Below are 26,185 nucleotides of genomic sequence, written 5' to 3' on the forward strand. Positions count from 1 at the left end.
CAGCAAGACACACAGGAATTCTTGATGTATTTTCTTCAGGTACTGGAAGAAGAAGGGGTGCCAATTGAAAATATGTTTGGTGTCTCTTATAAATGGGAACATAGTTGTGAAAACTGTTACAATACATGTGGCTCTAATGTTGATTCTGAAAGGTTTATTTATTTAACATTGCCAGACAGTAAAACAGTCACTTTTGCTAAATTAGTTAAAGATGCTAATCATAGCATGGAATGCGGTGAGTGTAAATCTGACATGTTTTCAACGTTAATTTTAAAGGAATACGGACAGTATGTAATTTTAATGATGCAACGATGTAAAGCTGATGGTTCAAAATTGGATACTTTAATAAAGAAGTTTATAGGACAGCAATTATCAATTTCAGGAAAAACTTTTGTAACAGTTGCAATAATTTTCCATGAAGGACCTAGTGTTACTTCTGGACATTACACAGTTTATCTTAAATGTGAAAAAGGCTGGACACTGTGTAATGATTCCCAATTGATTTTCAAGCAACGTTTGCCTTTTGATTTAGCAAATTCCTATCTAATCTTCCTGAAACCTAAATTTTAGAGAGACTTGGCAAGATCTGTACAAAACAATTTTACCATTTTATTGGATTAGCATTGGAATTTTCAAAATAAAAGATTTTTCAAATTACCATTTGGCCTAATGGAAAGGTAACCAATTGTAATGTGGACTTATTTAATTCCTAATGAATTTTTCGGAAACCAAAAATTTAGAGAAAATCGGTAACATCTGTACAATTTAAATTTTGGAATTTTATTGGATTACCATTGGAAATTTATTCAAAAAAGATTTTTTAAATTACTATTTGGCCATAAGGAAAGGTAACCAATTGTATTGTGGACTTATTTAATTATTAATTAATCTTTCGGAAACCAAAATGTTAGAGAGAATCGGTAACATCTGTACAATTTAAATTTTGGAATTTTATTAGATTACCATTGGAAATTTAATCAAAAAAGAATTTTAAAATTACTATTTGGCCTAAAGGAAAGGTAACCAGATGTATTGTGGAGTTATTTGAGATATATTATTTTTGTGATTATACTTCTGTAACAAAATTGTCAGACGGTATTTTAAAGAAATAGTTATTGTTATTAGATGATATTTTTTTAGAATATTATGCATTTCTATAATGTTATGTTTAAGTAAAAAGAGATTCTGGGCTTTTTTAAAACAAACTTTGAGATTGTTATTTTTTTTTGCCCGCTGTTAAGTGATGAATGCAATTGCTTTCACGATTTATAGTGAAATGCAATATATTCTGAAAACAGCAAAAAAAAGGCAAAACATTTTTTGGGGAAAATATGTAAAAACGTGTACTGTGTTATATAATGATTTATTAAATATTAATACTTTTTTCTTTTTTTTCAGATTGTGAAAGAAAATTTTCGAAAAAACCCAACCATTTTTACAAGTAATTTCAATTAAATTTTAATTAAAAATTAAATTGTTGGGTGGGTCAGGTAAGTCAGAAATTAGATGGTCCCTTTCTTCCACTTCTCAAACAGATTTTTAGTATTTAGTTATTAATTCCTCAAGGATCTTGAGATGTGGTAATTGATTTTTTGTGTTTTAAAAAAAAAAAAAAAAAAATTACGCTTACCGTACGTAAAAAAAAAAAAAAAGTTTTAAATAAAAAATAAAAAAAAGTTGAGAGGTAAGGTTGGCTCTTAAAAGAGCCGTTGTGTTCATGCAGGGACAGAGGAAAGGAAGAAAGGGAACATTAGCTGGTAGGACAAATGTGCTGGTCTATCTTGTTGTTAATTAGGGGAAGACTGGTCTCCCTATGAACAATTAGACCATGGCAAAATGAACACCGCATAGGAACCCTCGCAAACCGATGGTTCGTTTCCACAGGATCAGAAAAAGGTGAATCTGCCCCCACAGATGAAGGGCTCTGCTGAGCTTCCGAAGAAGGACTCGGCTGAGCTGCTGTGGATGTGCTTGCTCGACTTACTGAAGGGTTGCCTCTAGTATGTCGTGCATGTGTCCTAGGATGTACATCCTCAAGGTGTCTCAACATAGTGTGATTCCCGAAGGAATACTTCTTGTTGGGATTTCCTCTCGAAAGTACACGCTGGCACAGCTTGCAAGTCACCAAGGCAGCATTGACTTTTTTCTCACCCTCTGGAAAACTAAAATACTCCCATATAAAAGAGCTCTTCTGTTTCCTCTTTCTCTGCCTGATGGTGGTGCTGCTAGCCTCACTCTCAGTAGAAGAGTGCTGGTCTGCCATCGTATCACAAAGACAAGTCAGCTCCTTCTCCTAAGGGATCACAAGCAGAAATGAGGGGAATGGGTGTGGTGTAGGAGAGTTCTAGAACTGAAACTACTTTGAACCAATCAAAAGTTTTGTTTCATGATCACATGACCCACCGTGCGCGTACGTTATGCTTACGGAGCGCTTACGGTAAAAGTACGCATGCGCGTAACAGTCACTCCCCAACACTTCCGCGTAACGTGCGCGTGTAGCGTACACGCTTACACGCCCCATACGCAGTACGCACGGCTACGCAAATTGCGTAACTATACGCAAAAAGAGTAGAAAAATTACGAACATTACGCAAACCGTACGCTTACCGTAAGCTTACCGTACGCGCACTTAAAAAAAAAAAAAAAAGGAAAAAAAGAATTTCTATGTTATACTAATATATCTTACCTGTTTGGTTAAAAAAAAAAAAATTAATATATTGCAGAATTTTTTTTAAAAAAAACAGTGTTTTAAGAGAATATAAAGTTAAAAAAAAAATAGCTTTTTTAAAAAAAAAAACACATATAATATAAGAATTTATAATAAAAAAATCATACAAAATCAATGAAAAAACCATGGGAATCACACATGTTATAGGTAAGAATTAGCATTTAAAAAACCATACAAATTCACTGAAAAAACCATGGGTTTCACACACGTTATAGTTAGGAATTAGCATTTAAAAAACCTTGCAAATTCACTGAAAAAACCATAGGTTTCACACACGTTATAGTTAGGAATTAGCATTTAAAAAACCTTGCAAATTCACTGAAAAAACCATAGGTTTCACACACGTTATAGTTAGGATTTAGCATTTAAAAAACCTTGCAAATTCAGTGAAAAAACCGTAGGTTTCACACACGTTATAGTTAGCGGACATTTCACTCATAAAAAACCATTGAAATTCCCCCGTTATAGTTAGTTAAGCTAACTATAACTCGCGCACCCGCAATCCACTGCTGATGACGTAACATATTACATCACTCATGACATGGTCAGTGACATCACTCATGACATCACTGATGACATCTCAAATGACATCACTGATGACATCATCCAGTGAATGTGTGTTTTTCTGAAAATTAAATATGTTTTATATATGTATATCTCAAGGTCGATGGAAGAATAAATGGGTATATAAGTGTCTAAAAGGATGATTTGTTTTTGAAAAATTGATTGTGTAACTGACTGATTAAGTGTATCTTAGTGAATACATGGCTTAATGAGTAATGTTTAAATATGTAATTTTCTGTATCAGTCTCTCACTTTGTGTACAAGTGTCTGCATGGGTTGGTGAGTAGCTATATGGGTGTTTATATTGGATTTTAGGTTGTTTTTTGAGTATCAGTCTGAGTGTCTGCATGGTTCGGTGGGGGGTTTAACGTAGTGCATAGGTGCATGAATGATTGTCTGTCTGGTTGTATGTTTAGAAGACAGCATGTGTGCATGACTGTATGGTTTGATGAGTGTGTGTATGGGTGTGTTAGTGAGTGAATGACTGTCTCAATAGTGTCTTTATGAGTTTAATATGTTTTAAAGAAGTATATTTGACTATTGTTGTATATAAGTGAGTATATGTGAGAGTGAGAGATTGAAATAGTTCCTGTATGAATAAGTATGTGTTTTTATTAGTGATTATTTAAAAGAGTAAGTATGTGTAAGTTTCTGTAGAAGTACGTGTTGAGGTGTGTGTATAACTCAATATGCAAGTAAATGGATGTTTGATTCTTTATTAGCATGAGTGACTATGTGTGTGAGTAACTGTATGGATGAGTGGCAATGTGTAACAGGATGTATAGGTGTATGAGTACATATGATGAGTGAGTACATGTATGAGTGACTGTACAGGACTGTTGGTGAATGAGTGGATGTGTATGTGGATCTAAGAATTACTGAAAAGGTTATTGTAACTGGTATTGGTATGTCCATTGTTTTGAAAATTGTAGTCTCTATTTTTGAATGTGTGTATCAAAGGTTATATTAGGGTGAGAGGAGGTCTACCACTCTGTCACAAGGATGATGTCATCAGTGATGTCATTTGAGATGTCATCAGTGATGTCATGAGTGATGTCACTGACCATGTCATGAGTGATGTAATATGTTACGTCATCAGCAGTGGATTGCGGGTGCGCGAGTTATAGTTACCTTAACTAACTATAACGGGGGAATTTCAATGGTTTTTTATGAGTGAAATGTCCGCTAACTATAACGTGTGTGAAACCTACGGTTTTTTCACTGAATTTGCAAGGTTTTTTAAATGCTAAATCCTAACTATAACGTGTGTGAAACCTATGTTTTTTCAGTGAATATATATATATATATATATATTCACTGAAAAAACCATAGGTTTCAGGCATGTTATAGTTAGAAATTAGCATTTAAAATACCTTAAAATTCACTGAAAAAAACCATAGGATTTAGGGAAAGTTATAGTTAGTTGGACATTTCACTCGTACAAAACCAGAGAAATTACCCCGTTATAGTTAGTTCAGCTAACTATAACTCGCGCCCCCGCAATGCACTGCTGATGACATCACATATTACATCACTCATGACATGGTCAGTGACATCTCAAATGACATCACTCATGACATCATCCAGTGACTGTGTTTCTGTAAAGTTTAAATATGTTTAATATATATAGGGAAAGTCGTATTGAAGAATGAGTGGGTGTAAAAGTGTCTGAATGGATGATTTAGTAGGTGCGTGACTGACTCTATAAGTGAGTGATTAAACGTATCTTACTGAATGCATGGGTTAGTGAGTAAACTGTGAATGTCTGTATCCGTCTGTCTGTTGGTGTGTAAGCGGCTGCATGGGTTTGCGAATAGCTACATGAGTGTCTATATGGGTTATTGATTGGTTGTCTGAGTATCTGTATGGGTGCCTGAGTGTTTGTGTGGGTGGGGTGTGTGTGACTCTGTGCATAGATGTGTGAGTGGGTGATTCACTGGGTGCATGGTTTCAAGAGTGCATCTGTGATGGACTGTATGGGTGGGTGAGTGTGTGTATGGGTGTGTTAGTGAGTGAATGTATATCTCAGTGGTACATGTGTGAGTAACTACATATGTGAAAGGCAGTATATATATGTGTGTTAGAGTATATAAATGGCTATAAGTGAGAGTGTGTGATTGTGAAAGTGGCTGTATGGATGAGTGTGTGCTTGTATCAGTGATTGTATAAGAGCGCAAGAATGTGCTAGTATTTGTATGAGTAATTGAGCTGGTGTGTGTATAACTGTATAGGTGAGTAAATGGCAGTGTGATTAATTATTTGCATGACTGACTAGGTGTGTGAGTACCTCTATGGATGAGTGGCAGTGTGTGAGTGTCTATATAGGTGCATGAGTGCATATGATAGTCCTGTACTGAGTGACCATAAGTATGAGTGACTGTACGGGTGAGTGAGTGGATGTGTGTGTAAACCTAAGAATCAGTGAGTGGGTATGTAGTTATTGGTGTTGGAGTGTCTATGGTTTTAAGAGTGGCAGTCTGTAATTTAGAGGGGGTGTATCAAAGGTTATATTAGGGTGTGAGAAGATGCATCAATTTATCACATGGATGATGTCATCAGTGATGTCATTTGAGATGTCATTTGAGATGTCATCAGTGATGTCATCAGTGATGTCACTGACCATGTCATGAGTGATGTAATATGTGACATCATCAGCAGTGCATTGCGGGGGCGCGAGTTATAGTTAGCTGAACTAACTATAACGGGGGAATTTCTCTGGTTTTGTATGAGTGAAATGTCCAACTAACTATAACTTTCCCTAAAACCTATGGTTTTTTCAGTGAATTTTTAAGGTTTTTTAAATGCTAATTTCTAACTATAACATGCCTGAAACCTATGGTTTTTTCAGTGAATTTCAAAGGTTTTTTAAATGCTAATTTCTAACTATAACATGCCTGAAACCTATAGTTTTTAAGTGAATTTCAAAGGTTTTTTAAATGCTAGTTTTTAACTATGCCTACAGAGGTAGGACATGTGAAGAAAGAAGAAAAAACGCACAGAAAGAAGCAAAAGAAATGCAGAAAGAAGCAACAGAAGTCCACAAAGACGAAGAAAAGTGCAGGAAGAAGCAAGACATGTGCAGAAAGAACCAACGGAGGAGCAGAAAGAGGCCTTGTTGCAAAATCATCCTGTGCCCACAACTTTTTCAGATGGGTACCGGTGGTAACTGACTCTGACTAACCAGGCCTAGAGCCAGTGCTATGCTAAAAGATATTTAGAATACAGTGAAAACACCTACATACACTAGGGAACACTATGGGTTGGGGTACCCCTGTGATTAGCATGTCCTCCTCTGTAAGGCCCTAGTACATAATAGGGCAGGGGGATTAAAACTACCTCTAAGTCAGAGGTGCAGATATATGCTACTTTAACTAGTAGTCGCCTTTGCAGAGTGGTGGAGATAGGGTGCTGGGCGTCCAACCAACGCTTAGGAATTCCGCTGCGTAGGATTTACAGGAGGTACCAGGAGGGATTCTTGGCCCCCAAACTCCCTCAGGACTAAATTGGACTTCATCCCCCATCCCATAGTCTGCCACGAGGCACGTTTGCAGAGTGGTAGAGAAAGGGGGCCATGGCCTCCGAAGACGTCTTAGCAATCCCACTGTGTGGGACTTACTGGAGGTAACAAGAGGGGTAGTTGGCCCCCAAGGACATCCTTGGGGGCCAAATTCCCAAGCTATTACCTCCAGTCAGTCCCAAACAGCAGCACTGGTAAGTACTTGTACCAGGCCACGCCCACTTTGCCCACCACTCTACAAACACGCTCCCTGGCACGCTCTTGGATGGGGATTGAAGTCCCCTTCACTGCTGGGGGTGCTTTAGGGGCCAACTAGCCTATCTTTTACCTCCAGTAAGCCCCACGCAGAAGGGATTGGTGTGAGGTAGACAAAGGCCATGTCCCCTTTCTCCACCACTCTGCAAACGCGCCCCCTGGCGTGTTGTAAGTTGGGGGATTAAGTCCCCTTGAATCCTGAGGGTCCCTGGGGTCCAACTAGCCCACCAGGTACCTCCAGTAAGTGCCACAGAGCTGTGTTGCAGAGAGGTGTAAAAAGGGGCATGGCCTGGCCCACCTCTCTGCAACGCAGCACAGTGGCGCTTAGGTGGGGTTGTTGGCCCCCAGGGACCCTCGGGATTGAAGAGGAATTAATTTCCCGACTTAAAAAACACCACAGGGCGTGTTTGTACACATGTCACCTCAGGCCCCGCCCCCTCCCTTCACCACTGTGCAAACGCGCCTGTGGTGCATTTTAAGTTGGGGAATTAAGTCCCCTTGAATCTTGAGGCTCCCTGGGGTTCAACTAGCCCACCAGGTACCTCCAGTAAGCGCCACAGAGCTGCGTTGCAGAAAGATGTAAAAAGTGGCATGGCCTGGACCACCTCTCTGCAATGCAACGCAGTGGCGCTTACTGGAAGCACCTGGTGGGCTAGTTGGCCCCCAGGGGCCCTCAGGATTGAAAGGGAATTAATTCCTTTGCGTGTTTTAAAAAAAACTAATAATTATTATTATTATGGGGGAGGGGGGCCGCGTGGCCCCCTCCCGGGCCTCTTCTGGCCCCAGGGACCCCATGCCCCGTGGCCTGGCCACTTCGTTGGGGAACGTGGGGGGAGCCCTAATGCCCCCACGGTCCCTGCCGGCTCCCCGCCTCTTGCGGGAGCCGGCATTGCTTTTCCACATGGGGAACTGCTAACATGCAGCTCCCCATGTGGAAAAGCAATCTGGTTTAGATTTTGGAAGAGAGAGCAGGTTTCCTGCTCTCTCTTCTAAAATCCAAACCACAGTTTGCTATGGCAGGGCGGGTCCCACGAGGCTCCCGCCCTGCCATAGCAAACAGCAGTGTCCCGGGGGTGGGCACCCTGGGACACTGCAGGAGCCGGCCCTGAGGGGTGGCGGTCCCCAGGGCCATGAAGGGCTCCAGGAGGGGGGCAGCGCAGCCCCCCTCCCAACCAATGCACAGCCCCGGGGAGGTGGTGGTCCCCGGGGCTAGGAGGTTCGTAACGGACCCCCAAATTAGCATTATAGTGCCCCGGTGAGGTGGCGGTCTGTGGGGCATGTGGGGGGCTCGAGCCCCCCCACACAGGTATATATATATTTTTTTAAAAGAAGCCCCGGGGGTGGCGGTCCTCAGGGCTGCGGGGGGGGGCAGTTTCCCCCTCAAATAATTAATGAAAGCCCCGGGGAGTGGCGGTCCCTGGGGCTTGGGGGGTGTTGGAGGCCCCCCAAACATTACAAAAACAAGCCCCGGGGGGTGGCGGTCCCCGGGGCTGCGGGGGTCCACCTGGGCCCCTGCAATTTTATTTCAGCATGCCCCCGGGACCTGGCCCACCCAGGGGCTTAAATAAGCGAAGCGCGGGAGGCCGCGTTTCATTTTTTTAAAAATTTCTCAGCGGGATTGGCACATCCAGCGCAAATTCGCCCGATTTTTTTTTTTAATGCTTTTTTGGGCACTGGGGTCCTTGTGGGACCCCCTGAGCAGGCCTAGGGGGTCAGGGTGTTTCTACCCTGCCCCTTTTCTTGTTTTTTGCGTTTCTTTTTCTGTTTTCTTGTGCCTCGGTTACCGAGGCACAAAGATGGCTGCCAACACTTCCTGGTTTGGAGTGTTGACAGCCAATTAGAATAAAGCTCATGGTCGGGAGGGTGCGCGGATCCACCGCGCCTCTAAATATCAAAACTTTAATTTTTTGATTTTCTCAACAACTACTGAACGGATTTACACCATTTAAAAGAAAGGTCTCTTTCTGAACCAAGCGCTATCTTTTTGCCAAATTTGGTGTAATTCCGTTCAGTAGTTTAAGCTGTAACCGTGTCTAAAGTTTCCTATGGGAAATTGATTTTCCAACCTCTATTTTTTGAATTTCTCAGGAACTACTGAACGGATTTACACCATTTAACAAAAAGGTCTCTTTCTGAACCAAGGGTTACCTTTTTGCCAAATTTGGTGTAATTCCGTTCAGCAGTTTGGGCTGTAGCCATGTCTAAAGTTTCTTATGGGAATTAACATGGCGAAAACACATTTTGGGACCCCCACTTTTTTCTCCGCTCCCGCTTGCCGAATCACCCTGAAACTTTCAAGATAGGAGCGGACAGGAGCGGGCCATACGTTTTGAAAATTCCGCAAAGATTCGTCAACCGGCACCAAAGTTATATATTACCTTCTGGCAGTCGCCAGTAGATATTTATAGTTAGGACCTAGTTTCCTTAGGAAAAGCGTTTTTTGTTTTCCCAATAACTTTGGCGCCGGATGACGAATCTTCGCAAAACTTTCAAAAGTTGTGGGGCGCTCTGGTCAGCCCCTATCCTGAAAGTTTCGGGGTGATTCGCCAAGCGGGGGCTGAGAAAAAAAGGGGCTCCCAAAACGTGTTTCCTCAAGGTTAATTCCCATTGGAAAATTTAGACACGGCTACAGCTCGCACTGCTGAATGGAATTACACCAAATTTGGCAAAAAGGTAGCCCTTGTTTCAGAAAGAGCCCTTTTTTTTTTAAATGGAGTAAATCCGTTCAGTAGTTCCTGAGAAATTCAAAAAATAGAGGTCAGAAAATCAATTTCCCATAGGAAACTTTAGACACGGTTACAGCTGAAACTGCTGAACGAAATTACACCAAATCTGGCAAAAAGGTAGCCCTTGGTTCAGAAAGAGACCTTTTTTTTAAATGGTGTAAATCTGTTCAGTAGTTTTTGAGATATTAAAGGAAACATTTGTTTATATATCTGGGCGCGACCTAATTTAACAAGCACGAGCTTGGCTCTAATTGGCTGACAACACTTCAATCCAGGAAGTGTTGGCAGCCATCTTGGTGCAATGCTTTTAGGTCTTGCCTAGCGACACAGCGCATGGGCTGAACGCTTGGCGAGATCCAAACACCACTGCACTAACCTAAACACTAAAACACTACCCCCAGCACGAACCCCTACACTACACAAACACCACTGCACTACCTTACACCCTAAAACACTACCCCAGAACGACCCCCTACACAACCATACACCACTGCACTACCCTAAACTCTAAAACACTACCCCCAGCATGAACCCCTACACTACCCAAATACCACTGCACTACCCTAAAACACGACCCCCTACACTACACAAACACCACTGCATATCCTAAACCCTAAAACACTACCCCCAGCACGACAAGCTACACTACACAAACACCACTGCACCCCCCTAAACCCTAAAACACTACCCCCAGCATGACACCCTACACTACACAAACACCACTGCACTACCCTAAACCCTAAAACACTACACCCAGCACGGCCCCCTACACTACCCAAACACCACTGCACTACCATAAACTCTAAAAAACAACCCCCAGCATGACCCCCTACACTACCCAAACATCACTGCACTAGCCTAAAAGATGACCCCCTACACTACACAAACACCACTGCACTACCCTAAACCCTAAAACACTACCCCCAGCATGAACCCCTACACTACCCAAATACCACTGCACTACCCTAAAACACGACCCCCTACACTACACAAACACCACTGCATATCCTAAACCCTAAAACACTACCCCCAGCACGACAAGCTACACTACACAAACACCACTGCACCCCCCTAAACCCTAAAACACTACCCCCAGCATGACACCCTACACTACACAAACACCACTGCACTACCCTAAACCCTAAAACACTACACCCAGCACGGCCCCCTACACTACCCAAACACCACTGCACTACCATAAACTCTAAAAAACAACCCCCAGCATGACCCCCTACACTACCCAAACATCACTGCACTAGCCTAAAAGATGACCCCCTACACTACACAAACACCACTGCACTACCCTAAACCCTAAAACACTACCTTCAGCACGACCCCCTACACTACACTAACACCATTGTACTACCCTAAACCCCAAAAACACTACCCCCAGCATGACCCTCTACACTACACAAACACAACTGCACTGCCCTAAACCCGAAAACACTACCCCCAGCACGACCCCCTACACTACCCAAACACCACTGCACTGCCCTAAACCATAAAACACTACCCCCAGCACGAACCCCCTACACTACCCAAACACCACTGCACTGTCCTAAACCCAAAAACACTACCCCCAGCACGACTCCCTACACTTTCCAAACACCACTGTACTACCCTAAACCCTAAATCTACCCCCAGCACGACGCCCTACACTACACAAACACCACTTCACTACCCTAAACCTTAAAACACTACCCCAGCACAACCCCCTACACTACCCGAACACCACTGCACTACTCTAAACCCTAAAACATGACCCCCTACACTACACAAACACCTCTGCACTACCCTAAACCCTAAATCTACCCCCAGCACAACCCCTACACTACACAAACATCACTTCACTACCCTAAACCATAAAACACTACTCCCAGCATGTCCCCCTACACTACCCAAACACCACTGCACTACCCTACACCCTAAAATGCAACCCCCTACACTACCCAAACATCACTGCACTACCCTAAAACATGACCCCCCTACACTACACAAACACCACTGCACTACCCTAAACACTAAAACACTACCCCCAGCGCAACCCCCTACACTACCCAAACACCACTGCACACCCTAAACCCTAAAGCACGACCCCCTACACTACACAAATACCACTGCACTACCCTAAACCCTAAAACACTACCCCCAGCACGACCCCCTACACTACACAAACAGCTCTGCACTTCCCTAAAACACTACCCCCAGCACGACCCCCTACATTATCTGAACACCACTGCACTAAACCCTAAAACACTCCCACCAGCACTATCCCCTACACTACCCAAACACCACTGCACTGCCCTAAACCCTAAATCTACCCCAGCATGACCCCCTACACTACACAAACACCACTGCACTACCCTAAACCCTAAAACACTACCCCCAGCTTGACCCCCCTACACTACACAAACACCACTGCACTACCCTAAACCCTAAAACACTACCCCCAGCAAGACTCCTACACTACCCAAACACCACTGCATTACCCTAAACCACAGCTTTCCAAACTTTTGATGTTGGTGACACACTTTTTGGAGATGCATCATTTTGGGACACAGTAAGACAGTGAAGCTAGCGAGCCCGAACCAACTAAGGGGGGTCCGGAAGAAAATTTTGAAATAAAAGTGGGCAAATGGTGCATTTTCAAGAAAATTTGAGAAAGCAGGAAGGTTACTAAAGCAATTGTGAACCTGTTCTAACAAAGACCGTGACTGGCAAAACTGGGTGTAAGGTTAGGTTTGTGCCTGAAGCAAGAATATAATCATGCACACATTGACACATGCCCCAGTGATTTACGACACAAAAAGGGCTGGTTCACGCACTGCCAACCCTTTCAACCATGCACAACGTCCACCTGCTGCTGAGTGAGCGTAGCGAGCGAGCCCAAACCACCCAAGGGGGATTCTGTCTCCCTCTGTCTGTCTCCCTCTGTCTCCCTCTCTCTGTCTCCCTCTCTCTCTGTCTCCCTCTGTCTGTCTCCCTCTCCTTCCCTCTGTCTCCCCCTGACTTCCTACCTCTGTCTCCCTCTTTCTCCCTCCCTCTGTCACCCTCTGTCTCCCTCTCTCTTTCTCCCTCGGTCTCCCTCTCCGTCTCCCTCTCTGTCGCTCTGCCTCTCTTTCTCAGTCTCTGTTTGTCTCAGTCTCTGCCTCTATCTGTCTGTCCCTGTCTCTGCCTCTGTCTGTCCCTGTCTCCCTCGGTCTCCCTCTCTGTCTATCTCTGCCTCTATCTGTCTTCCCCTGTCCCTGTCTCTACCTCTATCTGTATCTGTCTGTCTCTGTCTCCCACCCTCCCTCTTTCTATCTCTCTCTCTCTCCCTCTCTCTCTTTCTGTCTTGGTCTCCTGTCTCACTCACTCTGTCTCCCTCCCTCCCTCCCTCTCTCTCTGTCTCCCTCCCTCTCCCCCTCTGTCTCCCTCTCTCTTTCTCCCTCAGTCTCCCTCTGTCTCCCTCTCCATCTCCCTCTCCGTCTCCCTCTCTGTCTCTCTGCCTCTCTGTCTCTGTCTGTCTGTCTCAGTCTCTGCCTCTATCTGACTGTCTCAGTCTCTGCCTCTATCTGTCTGTCCCTGTCTCTGCCTCTATCTGCCTGTCCCTGTCTCTGCCTGTCTGTCTGTCCCTGTCTCCCTCTCTGTCTCTCTGTCTATCTCTGCCTCTATCTGTCTGCCCCTGTCCCTGTCTCTACCTCTGTCTGTCTGTCTCCCTCCCTCCCTCTTTCTATCTCTCTCCCTCTCTCTCTTTCTGCCTCTGTCTCACTCACTGTCTCCCTCTCTCTCTCTCTCCCTCCCTCTCTCTGTCTCCCACAGTTTCCCTCTCTCTCTGTCTCCCTCCCTCTGTCTGTCTCCCTCCGTCTGTCTCCCTCCGTCTGTCACCCCCCTCCCTCTCCCTCCCTCTCTATCTTTCTCCCTCTGTCTCCCTTCTTCTGTCTGTCTCCGTCTGTCACCCTCTTGTCTGTCTCCCTCCATCTGTCTCCTTCTCCCTCTGTCCCCCTCTATCTGTCTCCCTCTCTCTGTCTCCCTCTCCCTCCCTCTGTCTACCCCGGACTCCCTTCCCCTGTCTCCCTCCCTGTCTCTCTCTCCCACGGTTTCCCTCTCTCTCTGTCTCTCTCCCTGTCTCTCTCTGTCTCCATCCCTCTGTCGCCTTCCTTCCTCTGTCTGTCTCCCTCCTTCTGTCTGTCTGTCTCCCTCTGCCTGTCGCCCTCTGTCTCCCTCTGTCTGTCCCTCGGTCTCCTTCCCTCTGTCTCCGTCCCTCTATCTCCCTCCCTCTGTCTCCGTCCCTCTGTCTCCCTCCCTCTGTCTCCCTCTCTCTCTGTCTCCCTCTGTCTCCCTCTCTCTCTGTCTCCCTCTCTGTCTCCCTCTGTCTGTCTCCCTCTCTCTCCTTCTCCCTCTGTCTCCCTCTATCTGTCTCCCTCCCCCTCCCTCTGTCTACTCCGGACTCCCTTCCTCTGGCTCCCTCCCTGTCTCTCTCTCCCACGGTTTCCCTCTCTCTCTGTCTCTCTCCCTGTCTCTCTCTGTCTCCATCCCTCTGTCGCCTTCCTTCCTCTGTCTGTCTCCCTCCCTCTGTCTGTCTGTCTCCCTCTGCCTGTCGCCCTCTGTCTCCCTCTGTCTGTCCCTCGGTCTCCTTCCCTCTGTCTCCTTCCCTCTGTCTCCTTCCCTCTGTCTCCTTCCCTCTGTCTCCTTCCCTCTGTCTCCTTCCCTCTGTCTCCCTCCCTCTGTCTCCCTCTCTCTGTCTCCGTCCCTCTGTCTTCCTCCCTCTGTCTCCCTCTCTCTCTGACTCCCTCTGTCTCTGTCTCCCTCTCTGTCTGTCTCCCTCTCTCTCTGTCTCCTTCTCCCTCTGTCTCCTTCTCCCTCTGTCTCCCTCTATCTGTCTCCCTCTCCCTCCCTCTGTCTACCCCGGACTCCCTTTCTCTGTCTCCCTCCCTCTGTCGCTCTCTCTCTCCCACGGTTTCCCTCTCTCTCTCTGTATCTCTCCCTCTGTCTGTCTCTCTCTGTGTCTCCCTCCCTCCCTCTGTCTGTCTCCCTCTGTCGCCCTCCTCCCTCTGTCGCCCTCTGTCTCCCTCTCTCCCTCCCTCTGTTGCCCTTCTCCCTCTGTCTGTCTCCCTCTGTCTGTCGTCCTCTGTCTGTCGCCCTCTGTCTCCCTCCCTCTCTCTCTCTCCCTCTCTCTGTCTGTCTCCCTCTCTCTCTCTGTCTCCCTCTCTCTCTCTCTCTCTCTCTCTGTCTGTCTCTCTCTCTCTCTCTCTGTCTCTGTCTCCCTCTCTCTCTCTCCATCTCTCTCCCTCTCTCTCCCTCCCTCACCCTCTGTCTGTCACCCTATGTCACCTCACCCCAGCTTCCTGGGCACACACACTTTGCAGGTCTTTCAAAGACCATTTACTTGTTAATGTGGCTTTGTTCTGAATCGCCCGGCCCCCATAGAGCAGAGTGTCTCTGAGTCAGCGCTGCTTTGGCGGTGTTTGCTGACACTCTTTCAAAGGAATGCCTCTTAATTAGCTGCAGTTATGTGCTAATTGGCCGTTAATACCGGTGTCATCCCGAGACACACCCACCATTTGCAGGCGACACAGTACTGTGTCGGGACACACAGTTTGGAAAGCTCTGCCCTAAACCCTAGAAAAGAAACCCCCACACCATGAGTCTCTCCTCAGTCTCTAAGGTTCCTCTCCTCAGCAAAGGTTTCTTCTTTGTTTCCCAGAAGTGATCTAAAGTTCTGGGGTCTGGGTTCCCCTGTTTATACACAGTTTATCTTTGTTCTCTGAAGGCAGAGAGGCCTTTGCCTAGTCCAAACCAGTTCTGGTCAGTCCTGGAGCACTTTGTTGTCAAGACTCCTTCTTTCCTTTCGCAGGGCAGGGACATCAGACGCACCACAGGAGGTGGAGCCAGCATTGTGGAGGGAAGGCACAGCCCTATTCAGGTCCCAGGTGCAACTCCTCTCACCCATCTACATGCAGAGCTCTCTATTCAGCCCTGTGCTGACTCACCCTGTCTCCTGGAATCTCCCAGCCCCTGTCAGTCAACTCCAGACAAGGAATACACAGCCTAGCAGAGGCAGGCTTGGATGGTTAGGCAAGAAAATACCTACTTTCTAAAAGTGGTATTTTCAAACACAGAATGTTAAAATCAACTTCACTAAAAGATGTATTTTATTATTCTGAGTTCAGGAATACTAAACTCGGATTTCTACTATGTTCCCTGGGTCAGTTAGGATTATAAGGTGTTGTAATCAAACTGCCCATTCTGGCCTATGGGGAACAGGTAGCCTTGCAATAGTGAAAAACAAAAATCGCTGTAATTCACTATTAGGACGTGCCATACACACCAGGGCATGTCCTACCTTATACTTACAATGCACCCTGCCCTTGGGCCTACCATAGGGGTGTCAGATATGAAGAAAAGGGAAGGTTTAGGGACTGGCAAGTGGGTGCACTTGCCCAGTCAGCATGGCAGTACCAGACTGCACATAGGCTCTGCAATGCCAGACCTGAGACACACTTTTACAGGCTGCTTCTGTGGGTGGCACAACCAGTGCTGCAAGCCCATCAGCAGCATTTGAGTTACAAGCCCTGGGTACACTCAGTGCACTGTACTAGGGTCTGACAAGTAAACCAAACCAGCCAATCATGGAATCACTAATTCATACATCATGGGTATGCACTTTAGCACTGATCAGCAGTGGTAAAGTGCCCAGAGTCATAAAACAGCCAACAAAAGGTCAGAAAAAATACAGGAGGAAGGCAAAAAGTTCTGGGATGACCCTGAAAAAAGGGCCAAGTCTAACAGTCACTGTTCCACCAATTGCGTTGGATTTGTTCCCTCGCAGCGTTCCGGCAAGCCCACTAAACGGACGCTGTTTTGGCGCGACCAGCCCTCTGCGTCTTCGACCCTTCCCTGAAGGCCAGTTATCTGTCGTTGTAGCTGTTCAAGTTGCTCCAAGTGGGTTTTGTGTTGCGGCAGCATCTCAGTGAGGAGCATTTTATTATGTGTCACAGTGGTGGCCAGTTTATCATGGTGGGCCTTTAGGAGCGTGAAGTCCGTCCTTAGTGTGCCTATTTGCTGTTCAATCACCTTCCGCGATTCGCAGACTTCCTGCAGGATAATGTCAAGTTTATCTGGGGGATCCCCCATTGCTGTCGCCGGAATGCAATCTGTAGCAGGTATGTGGGATGCGCCGACTTGCTCATTGTATTCTGCATCCCCTGGTGTGGAAGGGTCTGGCTGCTTGCCTCAGGTGCGGCCCATCCCTGGTTATGTACAGGCATGGTGGGGAGGGTAGTGTTCTTGTCTCTGCTGGCAGCTATTCAGGCCTCCCTACTCCAGCAAGCTGCGGGAGGCAGTACGCAGTAAAGTGCAGCTCTGCCTTTTTTATGTCTCCTCACCGGGAATGTCACTGATTGGGGCTCCTAACCACTCCAGCATTGGTTTCACACAGCCTGGCTTCTAAGTTGTGGCCCATTTCTCTCAAGTTGGAATATCGGCTTTTCCAGGCAGCCAGCACAGGTCGCCGCCTCAGCACTGCCACTGTCAGGTAGTAGGAGGTGAAGCCCAGGCCCTACCAGTGTCAGGTAGGCTCGTGACTAGGCCCGTTGTACGTTCCTCCTCAAATGCCAAGGGGGCCTGTGCGTCCATTGAACTGTAGGGTTCTAGTATCAGTTCAGCTTATGGATGCCTAGTTCAAGTACAGCATTGCCCCTTGGAACATGAGCCAGGGTCCCAGGGTGGTGGCTAGGTCCCAACTCAGGCGCTCTTTATTGGAGGCGACTGGTGCTATAACACTGGTGCATTCCCGTGAGGCTAGTTATGTACAATCATTGCCTCGTGAAAAATTATGCTCTCCGTACTACATGCATTCCGCACTCACCACCGGGTGGGCTCTGCTGTGCTGCGGATCTTCAGGCTCATTTGCAGGTTAAGGCCAGAAGCCTCGCGCCCCATCCGGGCCGCCCCCATGCCGCTCCCAGCAGGCCGCGGCGAGTGCTTCCTCAGTCAGGGCATGTTGTGCTGCCGTATCAACGGCGCCTTGTGATGACTTGTGTCGATTCGGGGGGCGAGTGGGATCCCCCGATTCCGGAGAGGATTTTCGGCTTTTGCACCGATTCCCCCAGTTCGGAGGACCGTAGAGATCCCTCAGAGTACGGTGGCCTCCATCTAAGCAGCATGGTCTCAGCCACAGAAGAACGTCTCGGTCGCAGCGGCTCCTTGTTCCAGAGCATGCCTTCCGGTGACTTGTGCCGCTTCTGGGGGAGAGTGGGAGCCCCTGTTTACGGGGCAGATTTTAGGTCTCCGCTCCGATGCCCCCTTCTATTTATATTAGGGAACTCCGCCTTCTGCAAGTACCTCAGGTGAATGAGAGTGGGCAGAGCCGCGGCAGCGCGTTGCCAGTGCTTTTCTTTAGATAACAGGCGCTTGCGCTGCTCCTTCCCATTCTAAATCTGTGTTGAAATAGTGAAAGTTCACAAGTCTTTTCACTTAAGATTCAAAACTTTGCCATTGTCAGAATTGTTTTTCTTAATATAGTGCCCATAAGTAGGGCCACTGGAAATATGTGATTTTTAGGCTACAGGGTATTCTGCATTATTATGGATTTGACACATGTGTCACATAATCCATCATCTACTGCATAACTTGCAGATTTTAAGGAGAGAAAACATGTTTCTGGCCCACACGGATCAAATGTTACTAAAAAGGCAGTGGCATGTATTGCTCTGCAGTGGAGCCCCTTCGCAAAGGTTGACTGGTCACCTTTCAGTTGCCTATTGCTACCTTTTAGTGTTGAACTGGTATTAGCCGGGTGTACCCTTTGCCAAGACAGTGTTAACGTGTAAAATTAAGAATAATAAGGTAATCATATGACCAAAGGTACCCAATTGCACCGTTATTTGCTTTTTCTTGCCACAAAATGTAGTCAACCCTGCTGCATAATTTGTTCTTCTCCAGCCGCATAATTCCAGTGTTCCAAGCCATAAGTAATACATAGCATTACAGCAGAAAGAAAACAAAAACGCTACTAAGATATATATATATGTGTATTTCTTGTCATGGCAATATCCTTCACACTGTTTCTGACATAAAACTGTTTTAATCTCTTAACTACTGTGTGAGTGGAGCTTGCAGTCTCGATATATTGCGGGGGGGGGAGGTGGTTACAAGTATACCTTCCACTACACATTCACAGTAATGGCAACCATCCCCTGTGCCCTCACCCCTGCCCCCAGGCACTTAAATGGCGTTTTAGATGAAAGTTACACAAATAGGCTTTGATAGCTCGGCTGCAGACATGTATGATTGTTTCATCAAGGAAAAAAAAACATGCTTCCTGCTTATAAATGGGCATTGGGTGGGGGGCGGGGCTATCTTGGGAGGGCCTGGCCCAACCTCTAGAACCGGTCCTAGTTAGCAGGCAGAACATGAAACAGATGCGTACTCTAATTTGGTTTAAGCCCAAACCTTCACAATTTTCCAAGAATTGTTTACTAATCTCTCTGGGGCATATCAGCAACAACCGGCGATAATTATCAATCAGCGCTCTTAGCGTGAGGATAATTATCGCTGGGTAACGTGGATTTTTATCGCTGAGATAGCGTGCTATTAGCAACGCTTATCTCCTCAGCGATAAAAATCCTAGCGCTAACTGCCTAATGTGAGATTATCGCTAGAAACCCAGTGATAATCTCACGTAGTGTGGCGTTAGCTTGCTGATAGGGACTCACAAACTTAGCCATGATATCCACCCTCCATAGGATATCATGGCTAAGTCAGTCCTGAAGCAGGCGTAAGGAAAGTAGCGATAACAGGGGTTATCGCAACTTTTCCTGCCGCTATGCTTCATAGCGTGGGGCTTGATGATAGGAGAAATGTCGCTTAGCGACATTTCTCCTGTCATGTTAGGTCAGGAACGGCCACTTTGCATCTCATTAGAGATGCAAGGCTGGGCATTAAGAATCCTCACGCTAAAGCAAGGTTTCACGCGTTAGCGTGGCCTTGCTAATTAGGCGATAAAATTATCGCCGCTTTTCGACCGAAAACAGTCGCAAAAGCCGCGTTAATTTTTTTATCGCTAGCTTGTAAATATGCCCCTCTGTCCACAACATAGGTGCCACTTGCTGTTCCATCGGCACTACGCATGTGCAGATGGAGCACCCAAGAAAGGAAAGGGTAGTACAGGAAATGGGCACAGCGATATTAACAAAAGTTGAATAAATACCGCATGAGGGGATCGCCATGCAGCTGGGAAGGATGCAAGTTTCATAGAGCTTGTTACTAGGCAGTTAAACCTGGGCTAAGCTTCTGAAAACATCTGCTCCAGAGGTGGCATCCACTTGAAGTCACTTCTGTATGTGCCTGTGAGAAGCGGAATATATCCTCCTGTTAACTTACAAGGTGTCAGCGTATATTCATGTTCTACCTACCGCCCATCCGACATCGTAACATCATGACGAATAACAGGGTATCCGATGGGAAGGAAGAAAGCAACACTTTATAAAGGGAAAGTGAACTCATCAAGAAAGCGCACACCTGCGAATAAAAGCTGTGAATCAATGCGCACAAAAGAAAAAGTCACATTAAGGTGCACCTGTTTATTTGTACATTCTCCAGAAAATATAAAAATATTTTTCTGACAATTCATTCTTGTTTTTCGTTTCACGTTCTGACTTATTGAATTATGCCAATTCAATTAAACTGATGAATTTAAATGAACTATTTAAATTAGGAAGCACCATCACAATATATAGAGTATACTGGAAAAATATATATAATGTTTTTAATGTTTAAGCATCAATATTTTTTTCAAACAGCAGGGTTTCAAAACTCATAAAGCAGAAGAATAATGCTCATTTGTTTACATTATATATTCAAACTAACTGGAAGACAAAAACAACAAACTGCTTTAAATATTTCATGGTTCAAAAATGCCACCTTGGGATTCTGCAGACATAGCACCCGATTCTCATGTCACCATAAGACCTTGGGGCTTTATAGGACCATAAAGCATGAACGCTTACTTACAAACATATACATTTATGGATGTCATGTATAAATAGGGAGAGAAATAGAAAGGCAGAGTTCTGTGATTAAGGTTTCATTCTATAATGCATCCACGATATATAACGAAAGCCGCGCATGCAGTGACGATGAGCAAACACTGACATTTCAAAGCAGGATTGAGTTCATTTAGATCACAACATATTTCTTTTGATAACTTTAAGGTCTTTTAATTTTACTCAAACAATTATCGTTATTTCAACTACTGATACAAAATAAATGCATATATTGTACCTATATTGAAAAAAAGTGCATGCAGTGACCTGTCCCGTATAATGCATAAAACGGATCCTAGGCTATACAAATGCAAGTCAAATCAAAACATACTTCGGATTTCTGTGCCCCAGTAAACAATATGTAAACTATAAAAATGCAAATGTGCAATTTCTTAAAATGTATTTTTAAGCTCAATACGTTGAATACAGTACTAAATTAAAACGAGGTACATGTTATTTGAATAAACATTTCCCAGATACAACTGTGCAATTTTGACAAATGCCATACCAACATGTTTGTCATTTTCAGCTGAGGGCCGGATGACCAGAAAGGCCCCCTTATCCTGGTGCTTCCATCCAGATGTAAGCAGCTGTTAGGATTCTCTACTGATTCCATGAATGTAGCCTGGCATATGGATACAATTAAACATCCACAATCCCCTGAAGCTACTTCCAAAAACACTACATCGAGACAAATAACTATCACTCATGTGGCCTGCTCAGCACCCTACTTATGCATCAGTTGCACATCCTGTACAGCTGCACAATTCATACCTTTTCTAGGCATTTCACATAATTTGTGCTTCTAGTTCCTTGCAGCCCCGCCCCCCACCCCATCTCCCTTTACCCTCTGAAAGGCATTAGAAACATTTAGAACTACAGAAGAAGACGTTGCTTTAAACAGTCGAACCCATGTTTATACTTTTAGATATTTCAATATACATACCTCTGTTATAGTTCCCTCCACCTGCCAGGGACTTCAAAGCCCTTTTGAGGAGTTGTCACCAACCTGAAGCTTCCCAAAGTGCTCTCACATGTGACTGCATGCTTGAGGGGCCATGCTTTATGTTCCATCCCTTAGCTGGGGCAGTCACTCGTAACTACAAGGACAGGCCCCATTCCCGAAAGCGAAGCCAACAGGTATTGGTCAATGACTTGACTCCATCACCACCTAACATAATACTGTGTTGACTGAGAACTAATCAGGGCAAGCTCCACTTCTAGGTCATGCTTCCTGCAGCACTTCTATATGTTGGAAGATGTTGGCTCAATAAGTGCTGCAAAGTCCTTGATCCATCTCACAAACCGAGCATTGTTCTCTCAGGTGTGAAGATGCGGGTCACCAGCATTGACTCCTGTCCCATGCATCGACACTGAATATGAGGAAACTCGGGCCACTGGTCAAGGCAGGACTGACTCTGGATGCACAGCTTGGATTAGTGTCCAGAGCAGCTTCTTCCAACTTAGATGTAGGAGGTGCAAACTCCATAGGTTTCCCTCTAGCACTTGCACGCATGGTTAACACAACACTTTAATCTCCCCTGGATTATGGCAGCTGAACGTATTACACCTTGATCCACTGTTCTCTGTGCATCATATTCAGAATGCAATGCCTACCGTGTATATGACCTCGAGAACATCCTGGTACCACTAGACATTACATCATATATTCATTGGCTTCTAGTACGCACATAGAAATAGAGACTAGGCACTGCTCTGTATACCTTTGGCTGCTGTGGACTCCATTTTTAATCGTAGAAGCGTGTGCGTCACCTCCCAAACCATGACTCATGTATGTGTAAAGTTAAGGTTCACCTAAGGGTTTCTTGCGCTACATGACAGATATGTTTTGTTATCCAGGTCAATAGTACTTCGTTTATTGAGCTTGGGAGGATGGAAGGTGTAGTAGACCTCCCAGTATTCAAACCTGGGACAGTGAGGTCAGGCACAGATCCCTGGAATGGATGCTTGGGTTCCCTGGACCACTAGACCCAGATAGCCATCTCAGATTTGTGATCCCCTTTTTCAAATTAATCCTTCTGGTCTCCTGACTGTTTAAGCTCTAGGTCGTCAAGTTTTTGAGCACTTGTCAAACCTCTCAGAAACCAGAGCAATAAATGGAAATTTTAAGAAGGAACTAAGATCCATTTGTTCCAACGAATGTTCTTCGATAGCACCAAAAATCATTGTGCGTAAGATGTACTACAGAAGTTCCATAGAACATAATATAGAATAATAACGTTGGGAAGTAGTTTGAAGAATGAGTATCAATTTGATATCAATTTCTTTCAAATAAAATGGAACACTTGCTAATTTTGGTTATAGCTCTATTTACTTTACAAGAATTATATATTTCAAATACTGCTTAAAAGGAGAAGATGCTCTGGGTTTGCTCTTCAACTTTTAAAAATGAGGAAAATCTATCCCTGTTTTAAAATGTTATGAACCCTTCTCTTTGTTGCAACAGATCTATGGTGTTTTTGTGGCCCTTTGAAGGTACTGTGCAGCAAAACCTCACAGACTTATTGAAAGCACATGCTATGTAAATGCCACATACATACACATGTAAGAAAGAATTAGCAGCAGTGTTCACAAAAGGAGTCTATTTTCTGCTAACTCCTAAATGCAGTTTAACGTGCACAAATAACAGAATCCCAGTGCAGACAGTAAAGGTTTTTGAGTCCCTATGGACTGCCCTAGAAGATCTTAAGTCACATCAATCAATCAGTAGATTTGTAGAGTGCTACTTGTCATCCGTGAAGGTATCCAGGCCGTTCAATTTCAGGATTTTGGAGTGTGATGAACACAGAATGCATGTAATGCCTCTGAAGACTGTCCAAGTGGAGTGGATGAAGTCACCATTAGTCTTAATCTGAGAGGTCGGAATAGTGTAGCGCACACACCTCTTCATAGTTCATCTCTTCAACGGCAAAGGGCACGTCCTTCCATTTCTTGTACGTCTTCCTTTGACCATCTGATGTCTCCACAACAAAGTTTTTGATGGCAATGGCAGGAAGATTGACTGCCCTGTAGACTATTTCCATGCCCCACTCCTGTGTACGAACAGTATGTTAGCAAAATAACAGTAGGTAATCATTTTGGCTAATAAAGTGGGTCAGAGCGCCAAATGATGCTGCTTGTGGTTTAGGGTGGCACACGTTTTTATCACAAAGATAGTTTACCATCGAGACTTAGGGAGAGAACATCTCATGTCCCCAAATTGTAGGGGCTCAGAGACTAGAAGATTACGGGAGTGCAGACACAGAGATGCAGGAGTGTAGCAGAAGGCAATGAATAAGAGGCAGCGCAGTGTGGGGACGCGGCAGAGATTCAGTGAGATGAGCACTGTGGTGCAAGGCGGTGCATCATTTGAGGCGGTGGATGCAGGTGGGGTCCACCAACACTTATTTGTGGAGACTGGCAGTTATTATTCCTCATCAGACTTAGATCAAGGGCAAGAGAGAGAAAAACACACAAGAGAAAAAGGAGGAGGAAGAGAAAGACAGAAACGACGTGCTAAATGGAGAAAGCAGGAACCTGCAAGAGTGCAATAAAGAGGCAGGGAGTGTCTGGTAGTGGACAAAAGAGGCATGAGGTGGAATCAAGAGTAAACATCCTTGGTATTCGGCACACAGACATACAACAGCACCGGCTCCAGAGAAAAACGCTGGGCACAGGCACTTACTCTCTAACAAATGAAGCACTGGTGCCAGGTGTACAGTAGGGACATGAAGCAATGCTCCGAACAAAGGAACGTCATGGCACAGAGGCAGTTCAGAATAAAGAAGTATACTGAAATAGGAAAGAGGGGAGGAAAGGGAGGGTAGTGCAGCAGTAAGTCTACTGTCATGGGTGGAGAGGAGAGAAATGCAGAAGGTAGCATAAGAAGCGGGGAGGGTGAGAGAGGAATGTAGGAGGCTGAAGTGTGGTTATAGCACCCTAGAGAAGACACTGCTCGGTGGTGGGAGGGCAGTCGAGCAAACAGAGTGGGAAGACTGAATGATAGATCAAAGTGGACATGTAATAAAGCTGCCTAAGAAACTGATTCCTCACTCTTGGACAGTAATCATGTAAAGGAGTGACTGCCCTCTGTACTACTGGTAGGTGACCATATCATAAAATGAACCATCACAGAGTAGTACCAACTGGCACCTTGAACGGGCAACCTAGCATTCATAGGAGATGCATTTAGTTAGGTTGTGATAACTTCCCTTCACCGTGTGACCCTTAAGATCCTCTCTGACTTTTGGAAGAGTAAACCAGTAGAAATGAGACTAGGAGACGTACCTGTTGCAGAGGTATGTGTTTAAAGAAACGTAGCATGTCATAATCCCTAGATAAAAAAATTACCACTTACTTGAGTAACTGAACCAGCTGTAATTTGCTTTGCTACAACACTGAGGGATTGTAGTAGCATGCGCAATGTAAGAAATTATAACAAATGTTATAGTTAGTGTAATAGTACGAAGAAGACTAGAGGGATTAAGAGCCACTACGTTTTTAGGTTCAGTGACATAATATCGAAATCACAATTATCGTGATAAATAAATATTGTGTCAAAAATATCGATCACAAAAATATAGTTTTCCTATACATATAAAGGTAAGTGTAAGAATATCGAAAAATATATATTATTTCACACTTATATCATTATAAAAGACAAAAATATTTATTTAAAAACATATTCAGGTTAAAATAGTAAATTTAAATATTTTAATATCCAACATAATTATAATGTAAAATACATAAAGGTAACATTTTATACTATGTATAAAAATATACTTACGTAAACATTCACACATAATTAGTTGTATAGTTATATATATATAGCATAACACTTATAAAAAAATATTTTACATTATATTACATGATTATGTTTTTTTTAAATTTAGTGATATGAAACACACACATATATATAACATAAAATAATAAAAAAAATAAACAAAACATTTTTTACAAAAAAATCAAAATATATATAATTATATATATTTATATGAAAATAATATCAACAATAATATAAAATTAAACAAATAATATTACATTCAACACAAACAAATCTGAGATAATTTCATAGTACAAGCAAAGAAACAATATATGAGTCTTCTTATGTATTCATCTTCTGATGTTTATTCTTATTTTCTTTTTAGAAGTTTACATACAAGAATCACAGTGATGCCTTCTTTTTCCTTTATGATCAGATTTACATGCAAGTATCACAGTAAAGCCAGTATCACAATAAAGCCAACACGTGTTTCGCGCACACTGCGCTTCTTCAGGGCTGTTATACAAACAACATAACATTTTTTTTTTTTTAAACAGAAAAGAAGAACAACTTACAATAGAGCACGTTCCTAGTACATTAAAAAAC

At 44.3% G+C, this 26,185-nt stretch overlaps 1 protein-coding gene across 9 annotated transcripts in view; it reads right to left on the reverse strand.

Moving 5' to 3' along the window:
* The window catches only part of LOC146799805 (ATP-dependent RNA helicase DHX58-like), a 221,286-nt gene that overhangs the window by 55,688 nt on the left and 139,413 nt on the right, over window positions 1-26,185 (reverse strand). For 7 of the 9 annotated variants that reach the window (XM_085627489.1, XM_085627494.1, XM_085627487.1 and 4 more), the window contains one exon: window positions 20,341-23,870. The exons of the other annotated variants lie outside the window; for them this stretch is intronic. In XM_085627489.1, the coding sequence (XP_085483615.1) occupies window positions 23,685-23,870 (186 nt within the window). In that variant the 3' untranslated portion in view covers window positions 20,341-23,684. Of the gene's footprint in view, window positions 1-20,340; window positions 23,871-26,185 lie in introns of those variants that run through there. 9 annotated transcript variants of the gene reach the window in all.

The sequence above is a fragment of the Triturus cristatus genome, chromosome 9, assembly GCF_964204655.1.
Source record: "Triturus cristatus chromosome 9, aTriCri1.1, whole genome shotgun sequence".
In the NCBI taxonomy this organism is placed as follows: domain Eukaryota; kingdom Metazoa; phylum Chordata; class Amphibia; order Caudata; family Salamandridae; genus Triturus; species Triturus cristatus.